Source organism: Poecilia mexicana, unplaced genomic scaffold, assembly GCF_051168715.1.
Source record: "Poecilia mexicana isolate PSO_F unplaced genomic scaffold, ASM5116871v1 scaffold_17, whole genome shotgun sequence".
Lineage (NCBI taxonomy): Eukaryota > Metazoa > Chordata > Actinopteri > Cyprinodontiformes > Poeciliidae > Poecilia > Poecilia mexicana.
In genome coordinates, this window is record NW_028263386.1 from 15196298 (window position 1) to 15222281 (window position 25984).

The following is a 25984-nucleotide window of genomic DNA, read 5'->3' on the forward strand; positions in this document are numbered from 1 at the left end:
CTTTCAAGGCAGTGAAAGCTGCTTAAACACATCTAAGAACGCAAAGATGGATTCTGTGAGCCTGTGTGGGATTATTCTGGAAACAATGCTAATCTTTTTTTATACATTTTTTATGTGAGCAACTTCAGCCTGAGTTTGGAGCTTTGTTTTAGTGCCTGAGTAGGTGGGTGAAACGCTCTATATTTCACACAGAGATAAACCCCTCTGCACAGGCAAAGCAATCAGAGTGTATATACTTAATAACAGCAGACTGTTTGAGAGTAAAGTGCAGTTTTAAAACGCGCTCCGCTACTTTCTAGTCTGACTCTTACATACCCCCTTTTTCGGAATTTGAAATAGAAAGACAGAAATTGGGTGAATCATAAAGCGACACATTTGTCTACATATATATATATATATATATATATATATATATATATATATATATATATATATATATATATATATATATTTTTTTTTTTTTTTTTTTTTTTAGATCGTAGCTGGAAGAGAGAACATGTTGTCTATCTTTTTCTGTGTTTTCTGACAGTGATGGTGTTTTCAGAGAACATTGATGACATATCAGATTCATATCCACACTCTGTGGGAGATTTCACCAGGACAGCTGATCAAAAGTGCAGAAAAGTGGCCACTGTCAGAAAACTGGGTCACCTCTTCACTTATCAAATACACTCGTTTAGCTGCTTTATTATTCTACTTTGTAACACTGTAAATGCCAGCGGCACACATGGGGATTATAAATATATGCATCAAAAATGGCAAATATGCTTTAACTCTTGGACTAGTCTCTTTTGCACCAACAAAAATAGAACCACCCTCTTATCTGCAAGCAAACATTTTCTGAAAAAGAAAGCAAGAGATTCACGACTTTCCCCCTGCAATTATTCCCACATAGGAAAGGATTTCTTGCAGAGATTCTGTACATTATTTTTCAAATGTAGGCTGTATTTATATAGTAAGTTGGGTTTTTATTGTTCCATGGTATAAGTGCATACTTCGGCACTTCTTTGTCATTCCCTTTGTATCTTAAACTCAGTTATCTTTCTTAATGGGCTTTAGTTCACCCCGTTGCATATTAATACTCCAATTTTGTGCCCACACATTGCCATTTCTTCCCCGTCTACTTTCTTTTCATACTTATTAAAAGAAATCCATGCACTTAACCATGATGCATGAGTTTGGCTACTACAATGTTCAATTCAAATAAATGTATTTATTTAAATTGTAGATTTAACATATGTTATATTGCAGCTTATTTCAATTATTGTGCCTTTAATAAGAATTATGTTCAGGTAAAATCTGACAGATTAGGAACCCTGATTAAAACTGACTCTAACTATGCTAATAGACATAAACACATTTCCTTAGATAATAACTTGTTACCAGCTTCCTTTAAAAGCAGCTCATCTTTATGTCCAAAAAGTTGTTTGAGACACAACCAGCAGTGCAAAAGTGCAACATGGTGGAGGGGGTGAAATGACTAACAAGTGTTTTTGTTAAAAGTAATGAAAATGTGCATGTTTTATTAATTTTGAGGTGTAATCACCAGCTACATTTACCTGGAATTTGTTTAAAGAGATATGTTTTTATTCTGTTTTTGAATCTCTCTCTGAGGGATTCAAAAACACTGTAATTAATATCTGTCATTCACCTGGTTATGTCACATTATAAAACAAAATAACAGGGCCCAGAGCATAACTGAAAGTTTTTCATGCAAAGTGACTTTACCTCACATTTCATTTGACAGTACTTGCCATTTCCTTATCCACATTTACATTCCCAGCTTATATCTGAGCTTTTTTGGAAACAAAGTAATAGCAAGTAGATCAACATATCATATCTATAGATACCCCTATATACTACATAGGCATAGTGAACCGGACACCTCTCTGAGGGTGCGCTTCAACTCTTCGTCACTTTTAGATCACAAGGCAGCAGAAGCAGGAACAGCGCCGTTATCTGCAAACCTCCCAAAGTATCGGCTCAGTATCTAGCTCAGGGAGAGGTCGGCATCGGCATGTCTCACCCATCAAAGTATGATATCGTATGGGAAACAGGATCATTTAGATCTTGGATGTTCACCTTATTCTGAACACATTTTTCCTCTGCAGCAATAAATCAGCTTATTGATGCTACTGCTGGTTTTCTATGTGTACTCACTGGCTCCGGTATTGATTTGCCTTGCTGTTAGGCAAACTGCAGAGACAAGAGGTACGAAGGCAAAGAAAACACAGGATCATTTTTAGCATTTAATTGAAAGTAACTGGCAGCGTTGCATTTTGGAGGCTTCAGAGACGCTTGCAGCGAGCGCTCTCTGCCGAACAGTCGAGCTGTCTCGTTTTCACGTGTACATGGACCCCTCGTTAACTTGTGGACGGTTCGCTGAGCTGCCCCATAAGCACTCTCGCCACGACAGGCAGCCGGAGACCAGGCCTAATTGGTAACACGGTTATGAACAGCTGGACCGATACGGGTGGCTGGATCTCCTCAGTATCTGTGAGTGGGAAGATTAATGTGGAAAGTTGCTGTTTGTGCACACGGATCGTGACCTCTAATTTAAAACCTCCAGACAGAAGCCCTCTAGTTAAACCTTACATTTTATTCTGAAAGGGTATTTATTAAACCATTGAGTGGATATAGGTACAATTATTCCAAACTTGCTCATAAGCAGAATAAACAATTTATGATTCAATATTTAGCTCAGGTGGGATGCAGACATTTTTAATGGCCTGTTTATGGACTTTGAGAGCAGGATATGTGACCTCTGGCCTATCTGGATACTTTTGTTTTGGCTTTATCTTAACATTCACAATTTTGTCTTATTATTTGGCCTAAATCCAAACTCAATAGTTTACTTGTACATGTCAAATCCTGCCTGATGTCTCCGTACTATATAAATTCAAAATGTCAGATATCCTGTTGTCCTGACCTGCAGCATCACCCAAAACAAGGTCAAGTCTCTAAGGAATAAAGTTTTAATAGTACGAACATGTGGATGATCTTACCATTGGATGGAAGAATTATGATCAGGCCTGCCACAGTAACACATTTTGCTGGACGATAAATTGTCCCAGAAGTTATTACCATAAATGTCATTTTGAGACTATTGTTAACTAATAGCATAAAATGTTCTAAGAATGTAGGTGTAGCCTACATTCTTAGACCATAATTTCTAAAGAGCATTTAACACTGGAACTACAAGACATCTTAAATCCATTTTAATTAAGCAAACCAAAAACAAATAAGATTTATTATAAAGTCTCCATAAACAAACTTGCTCTTCAAAATATTTTCATAATTAGGATCGGACGGAGAAAACAGTGAGGACTTTTGTGAAAAAGTGTGTCAAATGTACGATATATGATGAATGGGGTGGAGGAATAATAAAATATCCAAATGTACTTTTTGTTTGGAAAACGTCATGCAGTTCTTATCCTAATACAAAATAAATAACTAAACAACAAAAACACTCATCTTCTTATTGTCATTCAAATGCATGGGAATCCTGCAGTAAACAACCTTTTTTATTACCTTTTGTTTAAAAAACAACTACTCTCATCTGTGGCATTTTGGGGAAAATTGACTAGCTCCACTTTGGAGGCAACATGTTGCTCCTGATCAGACTACTGGTCTACTGAATGAGTATGTAAATGAAGCAGTGCAAACACCTAACCAGGATTAACCTGATGAAATGAGGTTTTAATGCCACGTAGGCAAAAAACAAAAATGGAGTAGTTATTGTCTGAACTGTTCATTAGAATCCCAGATCTGGTACCAGGCACAGCCAGGTTGCTGAGTTAGACACAGGAGCTCCTATCAGTGTTGATTTATAGTCACCTTTTCACTTCCCACTGGCAGCCTCTCCGCTACAAGCGTCAGGCTGACCTGGATCCCTGCTAAAACCAGATCTGCTTTTAGGAAGAACACAGCCTCATTAAAACACAAGGCTGCTGCAAATCGGTTGAATGTGGGTGTGAATAGCTGTGCTTTTAGGTCATTAGTGAAGTTAGAAAATGTCTTTCTTCTAAAATTATCTGTCAATTATTATAGGCTATTGAGGATAACTAATGAAATCGCTGATGCAAAAAATTACAAATGACATTTATCCCTTTAGCTGCAAACATATGTTAACAAAAAGGAGAAGGGGAAGAGGGAGAAAATTCAGGTAACCCTTATTTTTTTAAAGTTAGCAGTAACTTAAATGTCTTGTTAATCCGTGCAAATATGACAAAACACAGAGGATTCGGGACATTTTTAATGTGTCGTTCACGGCATACATATAAACTTATTAGACTGATGTCTTAGCTTTGACTAGGCCACTCAAAGGAACTTAAATGTGACTCTAAGTATACTTACTCTCATCTCTTATTATTTCCACTGGACGACTCTGCCATCACCGTATCACTGCTACTTTTGAGAATTGTGTTTTGGTACTGAAGACTTTGGTTAAAGTAATTTTTGGTATTTACTGTGATATCTTTTTTCATTTAAGGCCAGTGAAGCATCTTACAAAGATCATTTAAAATATCCAGTCTGTTTTGATCTCTGTTTTCCCACAGAGATCATCTTTTTGGGGATCTTGCAGGGTAACGTCTCTGGGAAAGTGAAAGAGTTTCCATGTCTTTCCATAACCCATTCCAAGTATTTACTCTTCAGGTCTTTGTCTCTGAACTGCATTAAGAAATTCTTTGTCTTCTTTTTGCTTCTTGATTGATTTCCTCTCCCCCACCCTCACACAATGACAGCTATAAATCTAATTATACCTTGTGACATTTAGATTCCCCACTGGTGCAGTCAGGTTTTGTTTTTGTTTTTTAAATTAGATGACCTTGAAAGGTGAATGAAGCACCAGATTTTTATTTAGGGCTTCGAGTGAAGGAGGATGAGTTGAAGTGCATGCGTTTAAGAAACAAAACAAATTCAATTTAATTTGGAGTACTTTGTTTATCTGTTACATTCTTTAAAGAAAAGTCATTCAATCACATTTTCCATGGTAACAATGCTGTAAGAACAAAAGCAGGACTTGTTGGTTATCATGGAACTGGTCTGTCTATCATTTATCAGAAATCGGTTCCTCAGTAGAAGGCTTTTATCATTTATCTACAGACTGGTACCACAGATAGCAGAGTAATCATTCAACAATGCCACGAGCCTGAACATTGAGTAAATTGGCGTTTAGCTCTCATCCATTGCTACTTAGTAGACCATCTGTTTCGAATGGACACAATATGTTTACAAGTGGTTGATGGTGTGTGTTTGTGCCAGGGGAATCGCACAATAACAGCACTCAGATTGCCTCCATAACCAAAAAAGTTGAAGACATATGCTTTTGGGTTTGGGCCAGTCATCTTTGGCTACCAGTCCGCCGCCTCCCACATGTCTGCTCTTAAAATGTTTTCTGTGTCCTGTGGATTTTTCCAGTAGATGCGCCTCAAACAGTGCTGATTAGCTATCTACCATCTGCTGGGTTGCGCTAGGGGAGCGGCTCATTATTCTGCCCGTTGCGCCTGCTCTGAAGCCGTCGCTCCACTCCAGCTATCAGGCGAAGCTGCGGGGACTCCTCGCACGCGAGCAGCAGGGAGCGGCTCAATGATTGCAGAGTTATAGTGCACGAAAAGTGGTTGAGTTGTAAGCATCTGTCTGTCAGAGAATGGGCTGTTCTGCGGCCAATCTCTGCTTTCCAGCTGCGGCGGCACAATATGCTTGTGTCTTATGTGTGATGAGATGAATTTTAAAACACCAAGTGCATCCAAGGTCATCCTGAGACATTATGGGAGATAGATCATAGTGTCTCGTGAAAATGTTGTGTTCGTGAAGGGGCTATATTTTACTTTTTTGTGATGCAACTCATGGCTATTTTAAATGACTTTATTGTCCAATCACCTTCTAGTCTTTTGTATTTATCAAAAATAAATAGAATAGAATAGAATAGACTTTACTGATCCCCAAGGGGAAATTGCTTATTTGTTGAAAGCTACTCCATCTTAGGTAATAAATACAAAGGTTGTAAAATATATTTATACCTAAGAGTGATAAGTTCAAAATGACTAGATATAAACAAATAAATAAATAAATAACAAGCAATCACATGCAATATATTAATCAATAAATGACCTATAAATGAGCACAGAAACAAATAGAATCAATTAGCACAGAGTTGGGCATTGTGAAGCCTGATGGCAACAGGCAGAAATTACTTTCTGTGGCACTCTGTGGTGCACTTTGGCAAAATGCACCACATATTATTTTATTATACACTGCTCAAAAAAATAAAGGGAACACTCAAATAACACATCCTAGATCTGAATGAATGAAATATTCTTATTCAATACTTTGTTCTGTACAAAGTTGAATGTGCTGACAACAAAATCACACAAAAATCATCAATGGAAATCAAATTTATTAACCAATGGAGGCGTGGATTTGGAGCCACACACAAAATTAAAGTGAAATGTTCCCTTTATTTTTTTGAGCAGTATATTATTGCGCATAATATATTCACATTCATTCCAATAAGTATTTCTGAGCCTTTCCAAGGCATTGCAACTGTACTGTAAGAAGTGTGGATTTTCTATAATTTTATGATTAAAACGCAAGAATATGTTTCACGTTCTGAGGTTGTTAAAAACGTAAGCACTCACATCAGAATCCACAGAGGACAAGGAGTAAATCTGGATCGGACGTGTTCCTCTGGCCACAGAGGACAGCATTGATACTATCGTTTGGTTTATGGTCTCTTTATGATGCGATGGTCTCTTTTGCTCCGGGTTTGGGTTTGTGGAAGTTCTTCACTTTGGATTCAGACTGAGGTTGTGATTCCAAAGAGAGTGCACCAGGAAGGTTTTTGAAGAAAGCGACGCACTGCAGAAGATGGATGGAAAACATCGTAATGGTGTCTTGCAGAGCTCAGAAGTTAAAGTAGTGAATTATGCAAAACAAAAAGAGTGATCAATGCCTATTGTGAAGATTGGTAGGCTTGATTAAAAAAATACTGCAGTCATATGCAAGAGTTGAAAAGCACTAATTTAAGCAGACAAAGTAGTGTTTCACCACAATACCAGGTATGTGCTCATATCTGTCTGTTTGTACTACTTCAACAGGGAGGGTGAAACTGTAGCTTGAAAAGTCACATGTTCTGTTTTTTTTTTTTTTTTTTTTTTTTTAGAAAAGTTTTATTTCAAGATAGGCATTTTATTTTGACTGAATCATTAAACTCAGCTGATCAACTTAAGCTGTCAAGAGAACAAAGAATCTTGTAAGATTTAAAACGTCGATTAACATTGTATGTGTTTGTCATGTCATATTTTTGTCATTTCAGGACCTTGTGGGTAGCGCGCCGCCTCAGAGGAACTGGAAGGGAATAGCAATCGCCCTCCTGGTCATCCTGATCATATGCTCTCTGATTGTCACCTCTGTTATCTTACTGACCCCAAGTATGTATCACACAACAAAACTCTGCCGCTTAGTCAACACTTCCTTAAAAATAGTACTCTGCTTTATAATGCAAGACAACATGACCTCCTAGTGATGCATATAAATAGTGCATTTTTACATGTCATTTACTTGCATTTCAAGCTTTCTGGAGGCGCTTTCTTGCTCTTTAAATGACGACAAATCTTGTGGGTTTACTCAAACTGCAGGAAAATCTCCTCACTCTTCAACCAGACATGATTATTCGACATCTTTCAACTGCGCTATTTTATCACACCGGGCATCAGAGTTTCATCTTTTCACAGAACTGCATGCGAGAAAACATGGAAAATAAAGGAAGCACGCTGTAAACTTTTATCCCCTGAGACGTGCTTGTGTCAGCTGGTGTGATTTGCATTAAAATATGTCATTATATCTGCTCCAATTCTTCCCACCACTGCAGATGAACTGGGTCAAAGTTTTAACTCAGGATATTACCATAAATCTATTACTGACATTTAAACAATTAGTTTCTATACTGCATGTGTTCTAATTGAATTTTTCTAATCGGCAAATGACGCATAACAATACAGGTTCAAATGTACTGATTTGCATTAAGTGACAAAATATGTGTAGTTTAGACATTTTGTAAAAATTTTATGAAAACTGATCAAAACTGTTAAACGTCTAAGGTACTTAAAAAAAATGTTGCACCAAACTTTAAATTTTTCATTTGACTGCATATTTCACACCATTTTACATATGCAGTGTTGGCCTCATTTTCTGCATTGATGTCTCCAAACCTTTAACATAAATGGCGTTTCATATATTCTTTCTGAATTTATTTTTAGAAATATCAAACCTTTAGTTTTAATTAATATATTTATTTTCTAAATTAGTATTTTGGTATATTTTATGTATGTTATGGAAAAAAAATAAAATCATCCAATTTTCTTTGAACTAATGTGTTAACTATGACTTTCTGTCTCTCTGGGGAACAAATCGTTCCTACAACAAGATAACTGGTTCTAGATTCATCTCAGCCAAGTTAAGATTAATTTATTTATTCTCATACTTCGAAACAATAACAGTTTGGGCAAAGCTTGCGGCTCCAAGTTGAACTAATAGTTGATTGATCATGTTTTGTCTGCATTGAAGCTTAAGGGCATGTGTCTATAGGTCATAACATAAATCGCAAATTAGCATATTGATTACGCCATTGCCTGGAATCCATCATATTCCCTCATGATGTATTTGCTTATTGAAGTTGTTCCATATTTTACTTTCTTATCACAGAAATTTTGTGTTTGTAAGTGCGGTCACTTTTGCCACTCTTACTACCATCAAGTAAGCGGTGACGGGGTTTGACATGAGTTTGTTGTTTGGCCTTTAAACTCTTATTTCACTGTCAGAAACACACAGGAATACTGAAGAACAGTCAGATACTGAAAGGTCAAAAAAAATTTAAAAAAAGGCAGCGGCACATGCTAATTGCACATCTTTGATAATTCTGTGGCCATAAAATCTGAATAAATTCAGGTGATTCATGAGGGAGTTGAATTACCATAATGCTACTCTTTAAGAAAATCCTGACTGTATTAAGCACATTAGAAGTCAAAGCAATAATGCAGTAAAAGATTTATTTTAGGGCTTTAGGCACATCTAGTTGAGCCAATAAATGTAGCTGCACTGTCATTATAATTCAAATTATGCTTTAGACCTTGTGAATTAATAGTTTCTTTGAATATAATTTAAATTAAAAAAAATTAAAATTTTGCACTATGGGATTAAACATTTAAAGTGTACCAAATTGAATGATTTGATTAAACTGTAAGAGAGTTATCTAATATAGTCACTGAAGGTTAAAAATTGTGGGAACAATCAGAAAGCAGAATGTTTTTTTGGAGCTGTAATAAGAAAACAAATGATCATATTTAAAAAAAAATAATAGCATTTACTGTAAAAAGGAAAGGATGTTTATCTTTTTTGATACTTGTCGACTGTTTTGCTACTCCAGATTAATGGGAATCTGTTAAATTTGTGAAACACTCATAATTGCCATGTAACCATGGGGACAAGATGAGACACCTGTTCAGGAGCATGAATACACATGTTTCCCTGCACCCATGGCTGACTTTACACTCAGCCCTGCAGCCTGCAAACTCACCTCATATGATTTGTCACGGCAGCAGCGTTCTGCAGGTTCCTGCAGCTCAGGCAAGCTATTTTAATTTGATGACCCCCTTCCAGCGGGGCGCACTTTTACAGACAACACCAGGTCTTTGGATGGTGATTCTGTGCTGGTTTATGCACAGAGACGGGCTCATCGTTTCACTGGATAAAAGGTCTTTTAATGTTCAATGCCATTCATGCCTGTATTAATTGGGATGATAATGCAGTAGCAGCTCCAGCCTGATGTCAGATCCAATTTTCCTCCACAAATCAGCCTTCTCATGCTACCCCGGCTTGCAAGAGGAGAGAATTTCTCTGATTTCTTATATGCTGATAAACACTTTACAGTGTTTGACGTGGCTTCACACATTTATTGCTTGCAAACAACTTGAGGCCTGTCAACAGATTTTAATTATCCATTTGCAAAATAATACCAGGCTGTCAGTCTTTGTGATAGCTGTTGTTTCTAAACGCAGATGCAACAGAAAACTCTGTAAGACTTTACATATTGGCCTTTTTTCCTCTCTCCTGGCCTGGCTCCCCCCGTCGTTTGTTCAAACCGCGGTTCATCTGCCAGCTTCAGGTCTCATTTTGACCTTTGGGTTAACAAGGCGCTGCCAACCTTCTGCTAGATAAAAACCCCAGCATGCTACTCACAGACCAATTGAGCCACGCTTCACTGTCTACTTTTAAGCTCGTCTTAAAACCCATCTATTTTACTTGACTTTCAACTCTAGTGGGATCTAGTTTTAAATTGTATGTTTTTGTTTTTAAACTGTAAGTTTTTATTTTATGTTTTTTTTTTTTTTATTGTTATGTTGTGTTTTGATGTACAGCACTTTGTATCAGCTGTGGTTGTTTTAAAGTGCTTTATAAATAAAGTTGGTATGGTATTTCTTTTTCTTTTTCTCTTTGCATTTTGCTTTACTTTCTAAGTTTAAGGCAGGGAACAGATGTTAGAACTACCGCGATGTCTGCGAAAAGGCAGACTATGCTAAAATGATGAGAATCTCACAGCAGCTTGATCTTCTTACATTCTTTTCTTTGAAAATTGCTGAAGGAAAGCATTTAAAAGTTGACCTCAAAATCCCTGGAGCTTTTATAAATTCTAGTCAAAATCTTGGTTGTTTTTACTGAGATAAACCAACAGATAAAGAGAGAGAGAGAGAGAGAAAAAAACAATGGTCATGTGTCTTAATTAAGCCAGTCTGTATATTTTATTTCCTCGGCAGAAGAGTTTGTAAAGCATTTAATATATCCATGCTTATTTATCTAACTCTGATGCATTTGACAGGTGAAGATGACAGCCTCGCTCATAAGAAGAAAGTAACAGTCGAAGACATCTTCGGTGCGGACCTTCGAATCCATGACCCAGATGCTAAATGGCTCAGTGGTGCGTTTACAGTTCAGCTTTGACATTTAAAAACTGACTTCTTTGTCAAAACACAACCCACACTCAGACAGTTTGACATTTTCCTTTTCGACTCACAATGTACCATTGGCATTAAAATCTGACACATTTTTTTCCAGAGGTGCAGCTTCCTGAACAACCAGCACTGATAAGAGCTCATGAGTAGTGAGATTAGCGCAAGTTTAAAACTCAAACAGGTTATTTTAATCATTTACAAAGCAGAGATCAAAATCATTTGCATCTAGATACATTTAAAGCAGTTGAGGCAAGTGAGCCTTGCACAGTGTGTCTACAATTATTATTTTTTCAAATTGTATCTGTAGGATGTGGACCACAGATGAGATCTAATTCATTTAAAAAGCTGCAATAGTTTAGCTTTGTGAGTGAAAATGAAAAACTGAACTTTCTTTGTTTTCAGATTCATTAATTCCAGAACAAGCATAGTTAAGTAGTTAGTCTGTCTCTGTAGGTAATACTGTTTCTTAGTCACATATCTGTGACTATTTGCTTTCAGACAGAAAATAAATTCTGACATAATGCAGACTAATTTCAGCTGCAAGTTTAAAGAATTAAAAACAGATCATCTTAACGAGTAAAAGATGCTTAGCACTTTAGGTTTCTTGTTGTTTTTCTGAAGTAACACCAGAGATTAAAACTATCTATATAGCCCATCCATGTTGGATCAGGGAATTTAGCGTCCCCTGGTGTTCACTAGGAAGATTGCTCCACATTATTTTAAACCACAACATGGTGCTTCTTCTTACATTTTTTGCAGACAGCAACAAACATTGTTGTTTTAATAAAAAGATTAAAATTATACTTGCTTAATTTCATTGAGAAACCACAAACTTATTTCAGTTTAGCAAGATAAAACACAGGGAAAAGCATTAAATACTCCTTCAGGTATTGTTTCTGGTAAGCTTATATCTGTGTTTAAGTTCCATTAAATTCAGCCCACGTCCCAAAAGTAGTAAGTGGGATTCAGCATTTTTCTGAATCTAAAGACTTTCTGCCACTTTTCCACCACAACCAATTCTCTAAAGACAAAAGACTGCAAGCACCTTCAAACACACTGGGAAAAAAAAGTGAGTTTTTGTTGCTTGTAAAGAATAGCAGTTAATTTTTAAGATGTTGAAACAACTGACTGGGTTTTCTTCCATGATTTCTATTACATTTTGATGTTTTGGTCCTTCCTCCTTGGATGGAGGACGCAGAAGAAACGGATTGCTGTCAAATAAGGAAAAGAAAAATGTTCATGCTCTCACTAAAGGAATGCCTGAAGATTCACAAAGTAAAAGACTAATCCTTATTGAGCCCTGGATCTGTCTTTATTTGACAACACAAACTTCTTTGTCTTTTTATTTGAATACCTCTAAACACAATAAGACCCCTTAACATTTCTCCAATTTAAATAAATGTCACATAAACAACTCTAATCATCTCCTAGTGTAGAGCAAGACTAATTGTAGAATCAACACACACACAGCAGACTGAAAACAAGCCTAGAGCAGCAAGTGTGTCTGTGGACGGGGGAAGTGTGGGAGCAACAGCATTTAATGAGACAAGCTATAGCATTGTGGTTAAAACCACTGCAGTAAGTCAAGCCACAAAGTAGATTCACTAAACAATGATATTTGCTTACAAGTCGAGTTAATTTATCTGTATGTTCGGATGAATTGGTTTGTAATCTGGCACTGTCCTTTTTTTCATGGTGATCGTTTCCTTCTTTGTTTTATTCTGATTGGACGGTTCAGTTTGGCAGCTAAAATTCTCCAAGCTTCTCCAAACTTTTGCAGCGGTTTTTAGTCCAGACTGCATCAGTTTTACCAGTCCAACCTCTGAAACTGATCAAAGCTGAGTGTGTAATGTTTTCAGCTGCTAATTAGATGTTTGAACTTAAAAACATTTTTTTTTTATCAAACCTTTGAAAGGGCACAATGATAATTTAGCAAAGCTTTTACTGGTGAATAGCTTTCCTATGTCACCAGGTCAAGCTCCTGTGGAGTTGTTAGCAAGTCCGAAGGAAACGGCTTTAACTCATTTGTGATTAGTTTACGTTTTCTATTTAACAGAGTTCTGTTCAAGTTTGAGGACTATAACAAGTAAAGATGATAACCTAAGCAGAATACATGTGTACTTTAATTAGTGCAGTAAGGCACAGCTGACTTCATTTGTTTTCTCACAGAAAACAAATGAAGTCTTTTGATATACTTTGTTTTGTTTCTTAGATTTTTTTTTTTGTTTGTTTTGCTCATGCCATGAAAACTAAGGCAAATGGTGTATTTGGTCTGGTTGCCTTGCAGTGTCATTAACAGATTTTGCTCCACAACAGTGTGTGTGTGCGTGTGTGGGTGTGTGTGTGTTTGGCGAGGAATGTTGCACCTGCTGCACATTTGCATTTATTGAATTAAGGGCACATCAGACATATGTTGACATATGTCGTATATTAAGATTTTTTTTTTTACTTTCTGTAACTGTGAAGAGGGAATGTTTGCACTTTATGACAATTGTGTCATTTTTCTCAACATTTTCCAGTTTCAAAATGCATGTCGTTCAAAACCTGCTAGAGATGTAAACTAATGAAGTCGTTATACAACAACATTTGAAAATCACTATGTTGTTGTTGTTCAGGAATGGCTAAATAAGACTGTTACATGATTTGTGACAAAAAAAAAAAATAAAAATAAAAAATCAAATCATTTTGGAGTTTTGATATTTAAATTATTCAGTTTTGATCTGGTCCACCCTACTTTAATTGTAGCTGAATGAGAAACATAATTTTTTCCAAATGGCAGACTTTAGTGATAGATGGAATTCCTCAATCTTGTTTTGGTGTCACTTTCTAAAGTTTTGTGGTGTAGCATAGAATTGTGTACTTAAATTCTACAATTAATTGCAATTGTTTTTCTTTCTTTATTTTGTCTTCGTTGAGTGCAAAAGCAAAACCGAAATCAAGTTGCTTGTTTGTGTCCACATGCTTGGCAAATAAAGCTGATTTTGATTCTGATTGAAATGCCCTGCATGTGTTGAGATTTAAAACAACACTATATCTGAAACACAGACCGCTACACATCAATCATGTTCTATAAGGATTCTTTGAAGAAACTGAGATGAGAGCTCTCATTTCCCTGTGAGATTAATTAAGTATTTTTTTTTAACTGAATTGAATTGAACTGACCCCCACATGGGGCCTTCTTTAAATATCTTGAATGCTCCATTGAATTAGCACCATCAGAAAAACACAAAAACAAGATACATGAGTATAAAGAATTACTTTGTCTAATTGGTTTTTGAAAACAGACATTTTCTTTGCACTAGCAGTGCACAAAGCAATACCAAAACATCTAGTGGATAGAAAGCTATTGCCCAGGAGCAACTTACAAATTATTTGTTAATTTATACAAATCTGTAATGCAAAAACAAAGGAAAAAAAAAAAAAAATCAACACTTGTCCTGATTTTGTACCGAATTAATCCTACTTACCCTATCGCGCATTTCTAGCGTGCTTCTTTTATGTAAGTCTCATTAATGTTTATTTTTGCTTTATTTTCACAAACCAACTGCAAACATTTCAAATATGTTATTTGTTGCCTTTACTTTGTTGAAGCCCTTAGCTTAGCTTAACTTCTAATACCTTCTGCTTAAAATCAACTTGCATGTGTACGTCTGATTGGAGTTGAGGGATGGCATGTAATGAACAGAACCATCTGTCCCCGTTTTCTGCTGAGCAGATTATCCTGTGATTACTTACATTACCTCCTTATTAACATATAATTACTTACATTCTCACGTGTCTGCGCCCTTCATTTGCAATCGTGATGAAAGCGCCTTCAGCACCTGACGAAACTCCCGCAATCAATTGTGTGACATTGCACTTGTCATTTAAGTTAATGCAATCAGCATTCATTTGTCGCTAATGACCTTCTGATAAGAAATCCGACGGGACAGCCTCTCACTCGGGCGGCTCTCATCAATATTTTGTGGACTTCATTCACAGCGGTGCGTAATTGATCCCTGTTGCTCTTTGATCACTTTCCGCCTCTGAAGTCTCTTACTCACCTCTGAGTTTCTCACACACTCCTGGCTCCAAACACAATGATTCAACCTTCACATTGATCTCTAAAACAAAGAGGCACTGCCTTCTGTCTCACTGGTGTTCATGTTTTTGAGATATGATGGAATACATAAAAAAGAACGGTGGGCCCGCAGTGGTTTCAAGTCCCATCTATTTTATTAAAATGTGGTTAAAAAAAATTCTTCCAGATATAGTACAAAAAATATGGAAACTGCAAACATTTCACTATTAATTAGCATTTGTTTTTGCCGTTTGTGCAAGGTAATATAGCTTGTTGGAATAATTCAGGAAACAGGATTCCTGCAGACGTATAGCTTTGTGGTTGCTGTTTTAAAAACATCAAAGGCCTTAGAGATTTGGAGCATGGTTGGCTGACTTCTTCTTCTTCTTTTTTTTTTTTTTTGCAGAATTTGTGTTGGAAAATTAATGCCTAACCCAGCACACTTCATACTCTACATTATCATTCAATGTGTAGGTCATGATTCAATGTTAAGATCCCACTGCTCTGTTTTCTTTCTGCACAAAGAAAACTTGCCACAGAAAAAAAAAATGGCAGCTGTGCAAATGAAAATGCTTATCAATTTCACAGCCAAATTATTAAGACATGAATAAAACTGATATTTTGTTTCAGTTTTAATTTCTGCTACAATCCAAGTGCTTGAAGTACTGTCCTATCTGTGGTTTATCTACAAAGATAAAAGCTTTTCAGTCAACCATGCTTAGATATCGTAAATATCCACCTTCATTTTCTGTCATCCATTATACAGAACATTGCATAGAATATTAAATAGAGCAAGCTCTAGCGGGTTTAGTTTTAAAGCCTTTAAATAAAAATATATAAGCTACCACTCATTTGAGCATGAACACAGTTTGTAGAGTATGAGCTACTCACACACACACGCGCGCGCACACCCACACACCTACACACACACGATAAATAATGAGGATATCTTTTCACAGGCAGGCATTTTAATTAAGAGACGCAATTAATGCTAGTTTGTAATCTTTAATGTCTAACAGGAACATGCTTCAGAGTAATGAGTCTCTGTTTTAGGTATAAAAGGATCAACTCTGCTGAGACTGTTGTGATCTGTGTTTTCTGTGTTCAGTCCTGTTCCTGTCCTGTCTTCCCTGTTGATTTCTTTAAGTCCACCTGTTGTCTCTGTCTCTTGTCGGGTCCTCGTCTACTGTCGTCTTTGTCAGCGTCAGTCTGTCTGTTGTCACAGTAGAACTGGTTAAGTCCTGTGTCGGCGTCATCTCTCTTTTTTTCAGTCCTCTATCAGTTGCTAACGGTAATTAGCTGTGTGCTATTCTCTCTGCCGTGCCGCCTGCATTGGACTGTTTTGAGCTTCTCCTTATTAAATCATCATCTGGGTCTCGGCGTTCATCCTCACCACCACAACCATACAAATCATGACAGAGACATATCCCAGAGATGTCCCAGTGAAATTAAGATGTTGTGGGATAAAAAAAGGAGTGTAAACGGCGTGTTTTAACTGCACCACCGGATGGCTGAGAGGCAGTAATTAATCAGAAAACCTAACTAGCTCCAGAGCATGTTAGGTGTCCAGCATCATGACCATAGTGATGGACCCAAATAAGTAAGCCGACATAGTTACTGACCCAAAGTTATCTTAATAAGACACTGATTGGGGATGCCAGTGATTTGAGCATTCATCAATATGAAAAAAAAAAAAAAACTTCTACCCTATTACAGAGTACATAACTAACAATGTGAACTGTAGCAGTTTTTAGATAAAACTTGAATTAAAGAAAAGGGAGCAAAATTACACCAAGCTTCATAAAAACTTGTTAAAAGCCGTTTTCTGACTGTGTTCAATGCCTCACCCAAAAGTTATTGGACATAATTAAGGCTCATGTTGAACCATGTCTGCATTTCTAAATGTTCTGTTCATTTCCATGTAGTTTGGGAGCCATTGGTAATGGGACTGAAAAGTGTCACTTCACCTCTGCTTTACTCATACAGTGTTGACTGAGCCGTGTACTCTCTCTCTGGTTATATTTACTGGATTTTTATTACTGTAATTATGTTTGTTTATTGTTCAACAATCAAAAAAATTTATACTATTGATAAAGAGACAATTAAATCACAAATGAGTCCTTCAGTGTGTCCTGATGATGATTTTTCTTTTAAGCCTTCAGCCTCAATAAAATACTGTGACTATCTATGTAACCTAACAACTTTTGGAAATAAAGGATTGCCTTTAACTTTTAATCTTAATGAACAGCGAAGGCTTGTTTACCATAGTTTTTGCTGGTTCGTTCACAACTTTGTTCCGAATCTGGACCAAACAAAGTGAAATAAACTGCTATAGAAATTACTAGTGGAGCCGTGAGATGTAAGTCTCAAACTGTAATGTCTGATTTCTAAATTGACAGACAAAGACCTGCTATACCGATCGAGGGATGGGAACGTTCTCCGGCTTAATGTTGAGACGCAGAAAGAGGATACTATTGTGCCAAGTCAACTATTTGTGAGTATGCCTGACTGATACTGGTGGAATATGTTGCAAGAACTTGTCTTCATAATATATATATATATATATATATATATATATATATATATATATATATATATATATATATATATATATATATATATATATATATATATATATATATATATATATGGATGTATATATATATATACATGGAGGGTTCCACCCCAAATCCAGCACCCTGAGACTGTACACAAGCCGTAAGGAAGGAGGCAGAGGACTAGTGAGTGTGAGAGCCACTGTCCAGGATGAAACATCCAAGATCCATAAATACATCAAGGACAAAGCCTCAATGGACGATGTGCTCAGCGAATGTCTCAGACAATGGGGAACAGAGGACAAGGTGCTGGAGGTACCATCATGGAAAGACAAGCCCCTACATGGGATGTACCACCGACAAATAACTGAAGTGGCTGATATCAGGAAATCCTACCAATGGCTGGAGAAAGCTGGACTCAAGGACAGCACAGAGGCCCTCATCCTGGCCGCCCAGGAACAGGCCCTAAACACCAGAGCAATAGAGGCTCAGATCTATCACACCAGACAAGACCCAAGGTGTAGGTAGTGCAAGGAGGCCTCTGAGACAGTCCAGCACATAACAGCAGGGTGCAAGATGCTGGCAGGGACAGCGTACATGGAACGACATAACCAAGTGGCGGGCATAGTGTACAGGAACATCTGTGCCGAATATGGACTGGAAGCCCCGAGGTCAAAGTGGGGAACACCCCCAAAGGTGGTGGAGAATGACCGAGCTAAGATCCTGTGGGACTTCCAGATCCAGACAGACAAGATGGTAATGGCGAACCAACCGGACATTGTGGTGGTGGATAAAGAACAGAGGAAAGCCGTTGTGGTGGATGTAGCAATACCAAGTGACCACAACATCAGGAAAAAGGAGCACGAGAAACTGGAGAAATACCAGGGCCTCAGAGAGGAACTGGAGAAGGCCTGGAAGGTGAATACCACAGTGGTGCCTGTGGTCATCGGGGCCCTCGGGGCAGTCACCCCCAAACTGGAGCAGTGGCTCAAACAGATCCCAGGAACAACATCAGACATCTCAGTCCAGAAATGTGCAGTTCTAGGCACAGCCAAGATACTGCGCAGAACCCTCAAGCTCCCAGGCCTCTGGTAGAGGACCCGAGCTCAGAGGATGAAAGAGACCACCCACGGAGGGTGAGAGGGGAATTTTTTTATATATATATAAACAAAAGTATGAAAAAGAAAGAAAGTCCAGGGTTTTTAGGTATAAGTTATGGCACAGCTGCAGTATAGCTTTTGTGAACTTGAAGTTAGACCATTTAAAACTAGATGTTGACAGAGGCTGTTTTTACCAAGGCTTCAAATTGCTAACATGGCATTCACATGAAAAAAAAAAGAAATGTCGCCACTTATCAGTGTGTGAAAAGAGCAAAAATTATGTTTCCAACTCTGGGGCGTTAAATAAACAAAAGCAAATGTAACCGGGCGGTTTGTACGACATCAGTCATACTACACACTGAAAACAGCGACTTGATGTTTTATAAAGAGCAAGCGATCAGAACTAGAGAGGAAAGATAAATATATATATTGAGAGAGATGAAGCATTAAGTGCTAAATTACACAAAAAGACAAGAGTGCATATTCTTCATCTCTGTCAAGTTACATCTTATTGCTGATTCCTCCTTGAGCTCATACTACTCCACTCTGCAAAAGTGCACCTTTTGACTTGTTTTTTTTTCCTTACTACAACCACAAAGTTCAATGCATTTCATTACGGACTTTCTGTAGCAGATCAGTAAAATGTAGCGGACAAATGTGATATGAAAGGAAAGTGATTTTCCATGGTTTTCAACATTTTTATCAATAGGATCTGGAAAGTTTTACAGAGACCGCCTGTCATTAATTTAATTTCAGTAAAACTCCAGCTATCCTGTGAATGTCCAAGTTTTACTAAGAACATTAGTGACCAAACAGCATCATGAAGACTGAGAGACAGAGCAGACAGGAAGTTGAGGAGAAGTTTAAAGCAGAGTTGGGTTATAAAGCAGTACCCCCTGCTGAACATCTCGACAAACACTGTCCAGCCCATCATGGGAAAATAAAAAGCATGACCTAACTTCAAACCTACCAATACAAGTTTGTCCATCTAAACTTAAGTCCACAGCATGAGCAGGAAAGCATTATGGCCCATGGTTGCTGTGGAGTAGGTGGACAGGTTCACAGATTAGGAAGAGGACTTTGTATCAATCCGTTATGTTTGAGTTGTTTTGGACAAGACTTTCAGTCAGCAGATGTTCAGGGCTGGTAGAGGTATGACCTCAAAGACTTGTTGCTATGATTGCAGAATATAGAGTCTGCATAAAGTAGATGCTCACATGCAACTCACACATTTGCTTCACTTTTCTGGATAGGTCTGTATCATAAAATCTGAATAGAACACATTAAAGTTTGTAAGGATGGGACAAAGGCTGAAATATTTCAGGGGTCGGAATAGTTTTGCAGTTTAACCAACATTCAGGTTTCCCTTCCTGTCCCAGACATTCAATCTATCAAAGTTTGGCCATCAAATATCTGGGCACGTAATCCTCATGTTTTAAATGAGCTCCACAGTCAGCCAGCCTCAGTTCAAGAACTGTCTGTGAAATCTATGAAGTGCACTCATGCAGACAAGTCGGCTCTGACAGTTCTGGATAAAAAAAAAAAAAAAGGATAATCTGTTTTCTGAAATTTGTAATAAATGACGTACATCAACAAAGTTCTTCAAATCGGTGAAAATGACACACAAGAAAAATCCATAGTTTTATTATGACAACAGTTCTGAAAGTAAGATTAATCAAGCCTCACTGTATTACTAATGTTTTATTTTTTTTTTATGTTTTTCAGGAGAGGTCAAAAGCTGCCAGATATCAGTTGTCTCCAGACATGAAGCATGTGCTGTTTGCCTTTGATGTAAAACCGGTAAATAAACATCCACGATAATAAATATTACTGATGCATCCTATGGTGTTCAGATTGTGAGGTTTTGCCTGTCTAACCGATTCGGTTTGTTTCAACAGATCTACCAATACTCGTTTTTGGCCAAGTACATCATTTACAGCCTCGTGACACAGTAAGAGTCTCCTCCCTCGTGCTTTCTCTCCTTCCTCATTTCCCTCACACATCTCTGCCCTCAGTCTGACCTTCAGTTCACTGACGTCAGCCACATTTACCTGCTCCCATTGCGACCTTAAGGGACCTGCTTTCAGTTCAGTTCAGTGTGGTGAACTGCATTGTTTATTGCCTGTTCTTAACCCTGAACACATCTGTGCCTGACCAAGCAGTGCTGGTGTTTAGAAACAATGTTGTGGATGATTGGCCAGAGGAAGGGAGCAAAGACATTTGAAGTGCATTGTTGATGTGATTAAGTGTATATGTAAGTGGAGGTTCTATAAACTGTTCTCTTCACAGGGAGTCTTGGCCTTTAAATCCCCCCGAGGTGAATGAAGCTGTCCTGCAGTATGCTGGATGGGGACCCCAAGGCCAGCAGCTGGTAAGCGCTCAAACCTGCTAATTGGTGGCACCGAGACGGAGACACAGAGTCAGAATATGAAACAGCAGATATTTGTGATGCGTCTCAGTTGATTTGAAAAATCCTGTGGCGATAATTGACACTTTGTGTTGTACAGCGAAAATATTATGAGCGATAAAAGTTGAATCTCTGTCTGCTGTGACCTCCATCAATGTCAGGCAGTTTTATTTTTACACCACTCCTGAGCTGGTCGGAGCCACAGAGGCAGATGGCATCTCTGTGGCTCAACCAGTGGCTGACTCAAACGGAGGGCACGGGACTTTTTGGTTGAACTGCCAAATGTTAGTTAGCAGTGCAACCTTATGCAGAGCACTGCTTAGGTATTCACATTTCACTTTTCAACCTCAAACTGCAATGTGTTTTCAAAAGGTTGTGTTTGATGAATCAACATAAAGTGTGCATGATTGTGAAGAAAAGAAGCAATAAAGTGTTTTTTGGGTTTTCTTTTTTTTTTTGGTAGTACCAAAAATATTTTTTATAAGATTTGGAATCATCTTTCAGCTTTAAATCGATATCCAGACGATTCCACTGAAGCTCTGGTTGTATATTTAAAGTTGATATACTGCAGTATAAGTCTTTTGCTGCCTCTAGCGGGTTTCTCACAGGATTGTCCCATTCTTGGCTCCATCTATTCTTATATAATCTCATTGTTCCTGCTGAAGGAAAGCATTCCCACTGAATGATGTTTCCAACTCTATGCTTTGCACTGTCACTATGGTGGATAGTTGTTATTTTCAGCAGAATCTGCTTTATGTGTCACAAATTTAAAAAATGTGAATATTTACTCCCAGGGCTCATTGTTATGCTGATATTTTGTTTTGGTTGTACATATGGTGGCCACAGTCATTTGTTGCCGTTTGGTGCAGTTTTGATTTGAGGTTCCTTTGGTTTTCTAGTTAATCTCCAATAATGCAACATATAAAACATCTTTAAAGCTCACAGTGTCTCAATCACTTCAATCAACATTACATGAGTTAGGGGGAAAAAAAATAAACTATCTTTATCTACGTGATTTCCATGTTTCTGAATAATTTACTCTATAACCCTATACATAACTCTAATATAGTGTAAGGGACCTAAACCACGAATGAACCCTTAGCAGCATATTCCTTTTAAATTAACATTTGAAAAACGCTTTGAAAATGTTGTACAACCAAAACGTGGAGCCATAGAAATGGTAAATTGCCTGCTCTTGGCTATGTACCACAAATAAATTACACACTAAATTGTAGCTGAGGGGCTCTAATATAAAATGCTTGCCTGCCATTTAGAGCAGCTTTGGATTTAGTGTTGGTACAGTAGGAAGCTGAAGTGAAGCGTCTTATTAGTGGGCTGCTTCTGGTTCCTGACCTTAAAAAAAAAATATATATATATATATATATATATATATATATATATATATATATATATATATATATATATATATATATATATATATATATATATATATATATATATGCATTAGCTGGGAAAAAGTGTCATTGTGAATTGCCCTTAACTGCATTAATTTGGTGAAGAAAAAACACAACAGATTTTTAAATATAAAATTCAGTTATTGTAAATTCAACAGCAGCAAACAAGTGGCTCTAAAAGCATTCAAACACTGAATGAATGAAAAGAGCTTTGAGGGTCTCTAATGGTGGTCAACTACATATTATCTGACATTCCTTCCCTTATGAAAATTAAAACAACTATCGGTTCAAACTGTTTATGTTTGTAAAAACAGTCACCCTGTTTGAATTTTAGGGTTTTAGCTGGGACATAAGATTACCCATAGCCAGGAGAAAGACTCCTTTCTATAAACAGAACATACAGCAAAGTTTAGGTTTGCAGAACTGAATCCAAATGCATCACTAGACCATGTCACTTTGACCAGTTGGGACCAAAGAGATACTTTGCCATAATGCACATGTATGGGAAAAACCAAAAAAGTGAATCTGCACAAATGCTTAATATTTGTTATGCAGCCATAGTCTTATCTGGCAATCTTAGATTCAACAATTTACTCATACTAAAATATTCTTGAGTCAAATTGAAAGCTGGAGAACTTGGTAATGCAATAGGATAATATCCCAACACCACAACTAATCTTTTACAACACACCAGCTGAAATAATGAAACTTTTTGTAACAATGGACCAGACAAGTTGAGGTCATACTGTAGCATCATCGTACTGCCTCTACAGAAGCACATCAATTACAGCAATTCTCATTTTAAACCTTTAATCTCACAAAGTCAGGGAAGTGCAGGAGAGCCCAAAAGTGCAGAACATCCCAACCAACACAGCGGCACCATCAGTTTGGGCATTGTGAAGCCATTCTTGCAGCGCGAGCATCAATTTCCCATCAGATTGAACATATGCCTGCAAATATTAATGAGCCAAAGCTATGTTGTGATGAAATGGTTCAAGATTCGTAAGCAACAATATGAGAAGGCTATTGAAACAGCTAGTCTTAATGTGCCATGCTAATGATTCATCTTTTAATTTTTGACAGACAGCTTTTTTTGTTTTGCATTAATATAGTTTTAATGACAGAGTGGAATATATGTTTCAGACACTTGAGCTTTAATTAAAAGAGTACCCAGAGAGAACTCATGTAATGACAGGGAGAACATGTAAACTTCATGCAGAAAGGTCCCCGTTGTGTTTTGGGGTGAATACTCTGCTGTTATGAAGACCAAAACACATTTATGTCTTTAATTTTGTCTAACTAAATGCAGACCAGATCACAGGCATTGCATTTTATAGTTTTATCTACTGAGAATGAGCACAATGTTTACCGCAAAATAGTTTACATATATATGTATATATATATATATATATATATATATATATATATATATATATATATATATATATTACACTTAAACATTTATGTTGTATTTTGAGTATTTCTTCTACTTAATCCTGCGGATTACTTAACTGCACATATATAGTACGCTTTATTATTTATTACTTTGCTTTTGTCAGGAAGTTGTCTAATCCTTTTAGGCCACAAACTGCCTCTCTGGAGCCAAATCTTTTGTCTGTGTTTTTTGTCTCTGTGTCGTTTTAAAGCTTTACATAGCCCATTTGAGAATATATTTGCAAAAAAAAAAAAAAAAAAAAGCCACAAGACAAACTCAGATTATCTTTTGTTACTTATAACAAGGCCTCTGTGGTCCACTTTGCGTCTATTCCTACACTCAGTGCATCTTGTTCAGCTCTACATTGGTCTGGTAATACTGTGCAGTTGGAGAAAGACTTGCTATTTTATCTTACTTCAGATGCATTTAGACCAAAAAAAAAAAAAAAAAACACAGAGAAAACAGCATCAGAAAAATTACATGTTGTCATTTCTGTAAAAAGAAATTCTTTCCCTCCTAATAAGATTCAAAAATAGCAATACATTCAAGCATTTACAATGTTTTTTTTATTATTCTTTACTTCTGTATTCCTTTTTCTGCTGTCTTTAAATTAGTTTTTTTTATATGCATTTCTTTATCACACTCCTCAGCTCCACTTTAAAGCATTCTCTTCTATCATAATTGCTCTTATTGGATAACGGCTGAGATTACAGATGCATTTCTCTGAGAAAACATTAACATTTTGAGTGTGTGATGAGACTCTGTCTGCTGGGAAAGACAGTAGATTCATTTACATACGGTAATGGTACACCTGATTGTTTCTTTCAGAGAGCTGTAGCTGCAGCTCTGCTCTTGATTTAATGAGCCTCTGATGCTGTGCAGGAAAACAGAGATGAGCTCTTGTTTTTTTGTCTCCATCTGACCCGGAGATGTCAGACATGTTTGCTTTTTTCCCTCCCATCCCCAGTTTGTGAATGTAATGATTTCCCATTAAGTTTATCAGAACTGGAGCAATTCATCATCAAGTGTTACATCAGTGTATAAATGCGAGGTGCGTGTTTGTGTGCGGCGGTGCGCGGTGAAGCATCAAATGCACAGGGAGATGGATCCTGCAGTGTTCTCCTCATTAAACATCTAGCTTTTACTCTACCATGACACTCCAATCAGCCAAGCTAGGTCAACACACACCTAAAAAAAAGAGGTCATCCTGACACAGCAGCCTGGATTTTACCGAATAAAATCGAAAGGAGTCCTGTGAGAAGTGAGCATCCCACACCTGAATTTCAGGTACATAAACATCAGTCGTAAATTTGAGCTCCACGACTCTCTCTGATCTGTTGCTACTTTAATCTCTGTGCCTTCAAGAATTGAGTCTTTTCAAATCTTTAATTCATCTTTAGTTCTCTCTTGTTCTTATAAAACTTAAAAAGTCTTTGAAAAAGTGAATGCAGACTAAGGGAATAACACCTCTTTTTCCAAATTAGTGAAACTTCAGATTTCGGGAGATTCTTAACCGCTGAGAGCTTCTTGTTCTCTTTCAGTCATCTGGTTTTAGTTCAGCGAATGTAAGTTGACATTTTGAGCTCTGAGACTGCTTTAGATCATGAATCTTGACCTGGAGCTGTTTTGCAACACAAGCAACCCAGCTGCTTTTCTCTTTCTTCTTTTTTTTACCAGGTTCTGTATTGATTAGAGATGTACTGATGAGAATGTTGATGACTTCCAACTCTGATTTTTTTTTTCATAGCTTCGACCTAGATTCCGGCCTATCACAGTTTCTCTGTGAGAGCCACAATGTAAAAGCCTTCCTGCTTCAACCAGGAGAAGCAACATCATATGCGGTACTGCAAGCATAGTGAAACAAGCTTTTGCTGGAGTTGACATATTAAACATCTTGTTAACATTTAGCATGGCTGACATGAAAAAACAGCAGCCTCTGTGTCCGTGTTCATGATGTTTAACTCAGATTTCCAAAAGATATCAACATGAGCGCTCAAATATGT

General features: G+C 37.3%; 1 protein-coding gene across 1 annotated transcript in view; it reads left to right on the forward strand.

The window, feature by feature from the left end:
- Nucleotides 1-25984, forward strand: part of LOC106919801 (A-type potassium channel modulatory protein DPP6-like) — an 80740-nt gene that overhangs the window by 40039 nt on the left and 14717 nt on the right. Inside the window, exons 2-7 of the mRNA XM_088014816.1 lie at nucleotides 7232-7433; nucleotides 10877-10975; nucleotides 17469-17563; nucleotides 20450-20524; nucleotides 20623-20675; nucleotides 21014-21095. Of these exons, the coding sequence (XP_087870942.1) occupies nucleotides 7232-7433; nucleotides 10877-10975; nucleotides 17469-17563; nucleotides 20450-20524; nucleotides 20623-20675; nucleotides 21014-21095 (606 nt within the window). The remainder of the gene's footprint in view (nucleotides 1-7231; nucleotides 7434-10876; nucleotides 10976-17468; nucleotides 17564-20449; nucleotides 20525-20622; nucleotides 20676-21013; nucleotides 21096-25984) is intronic.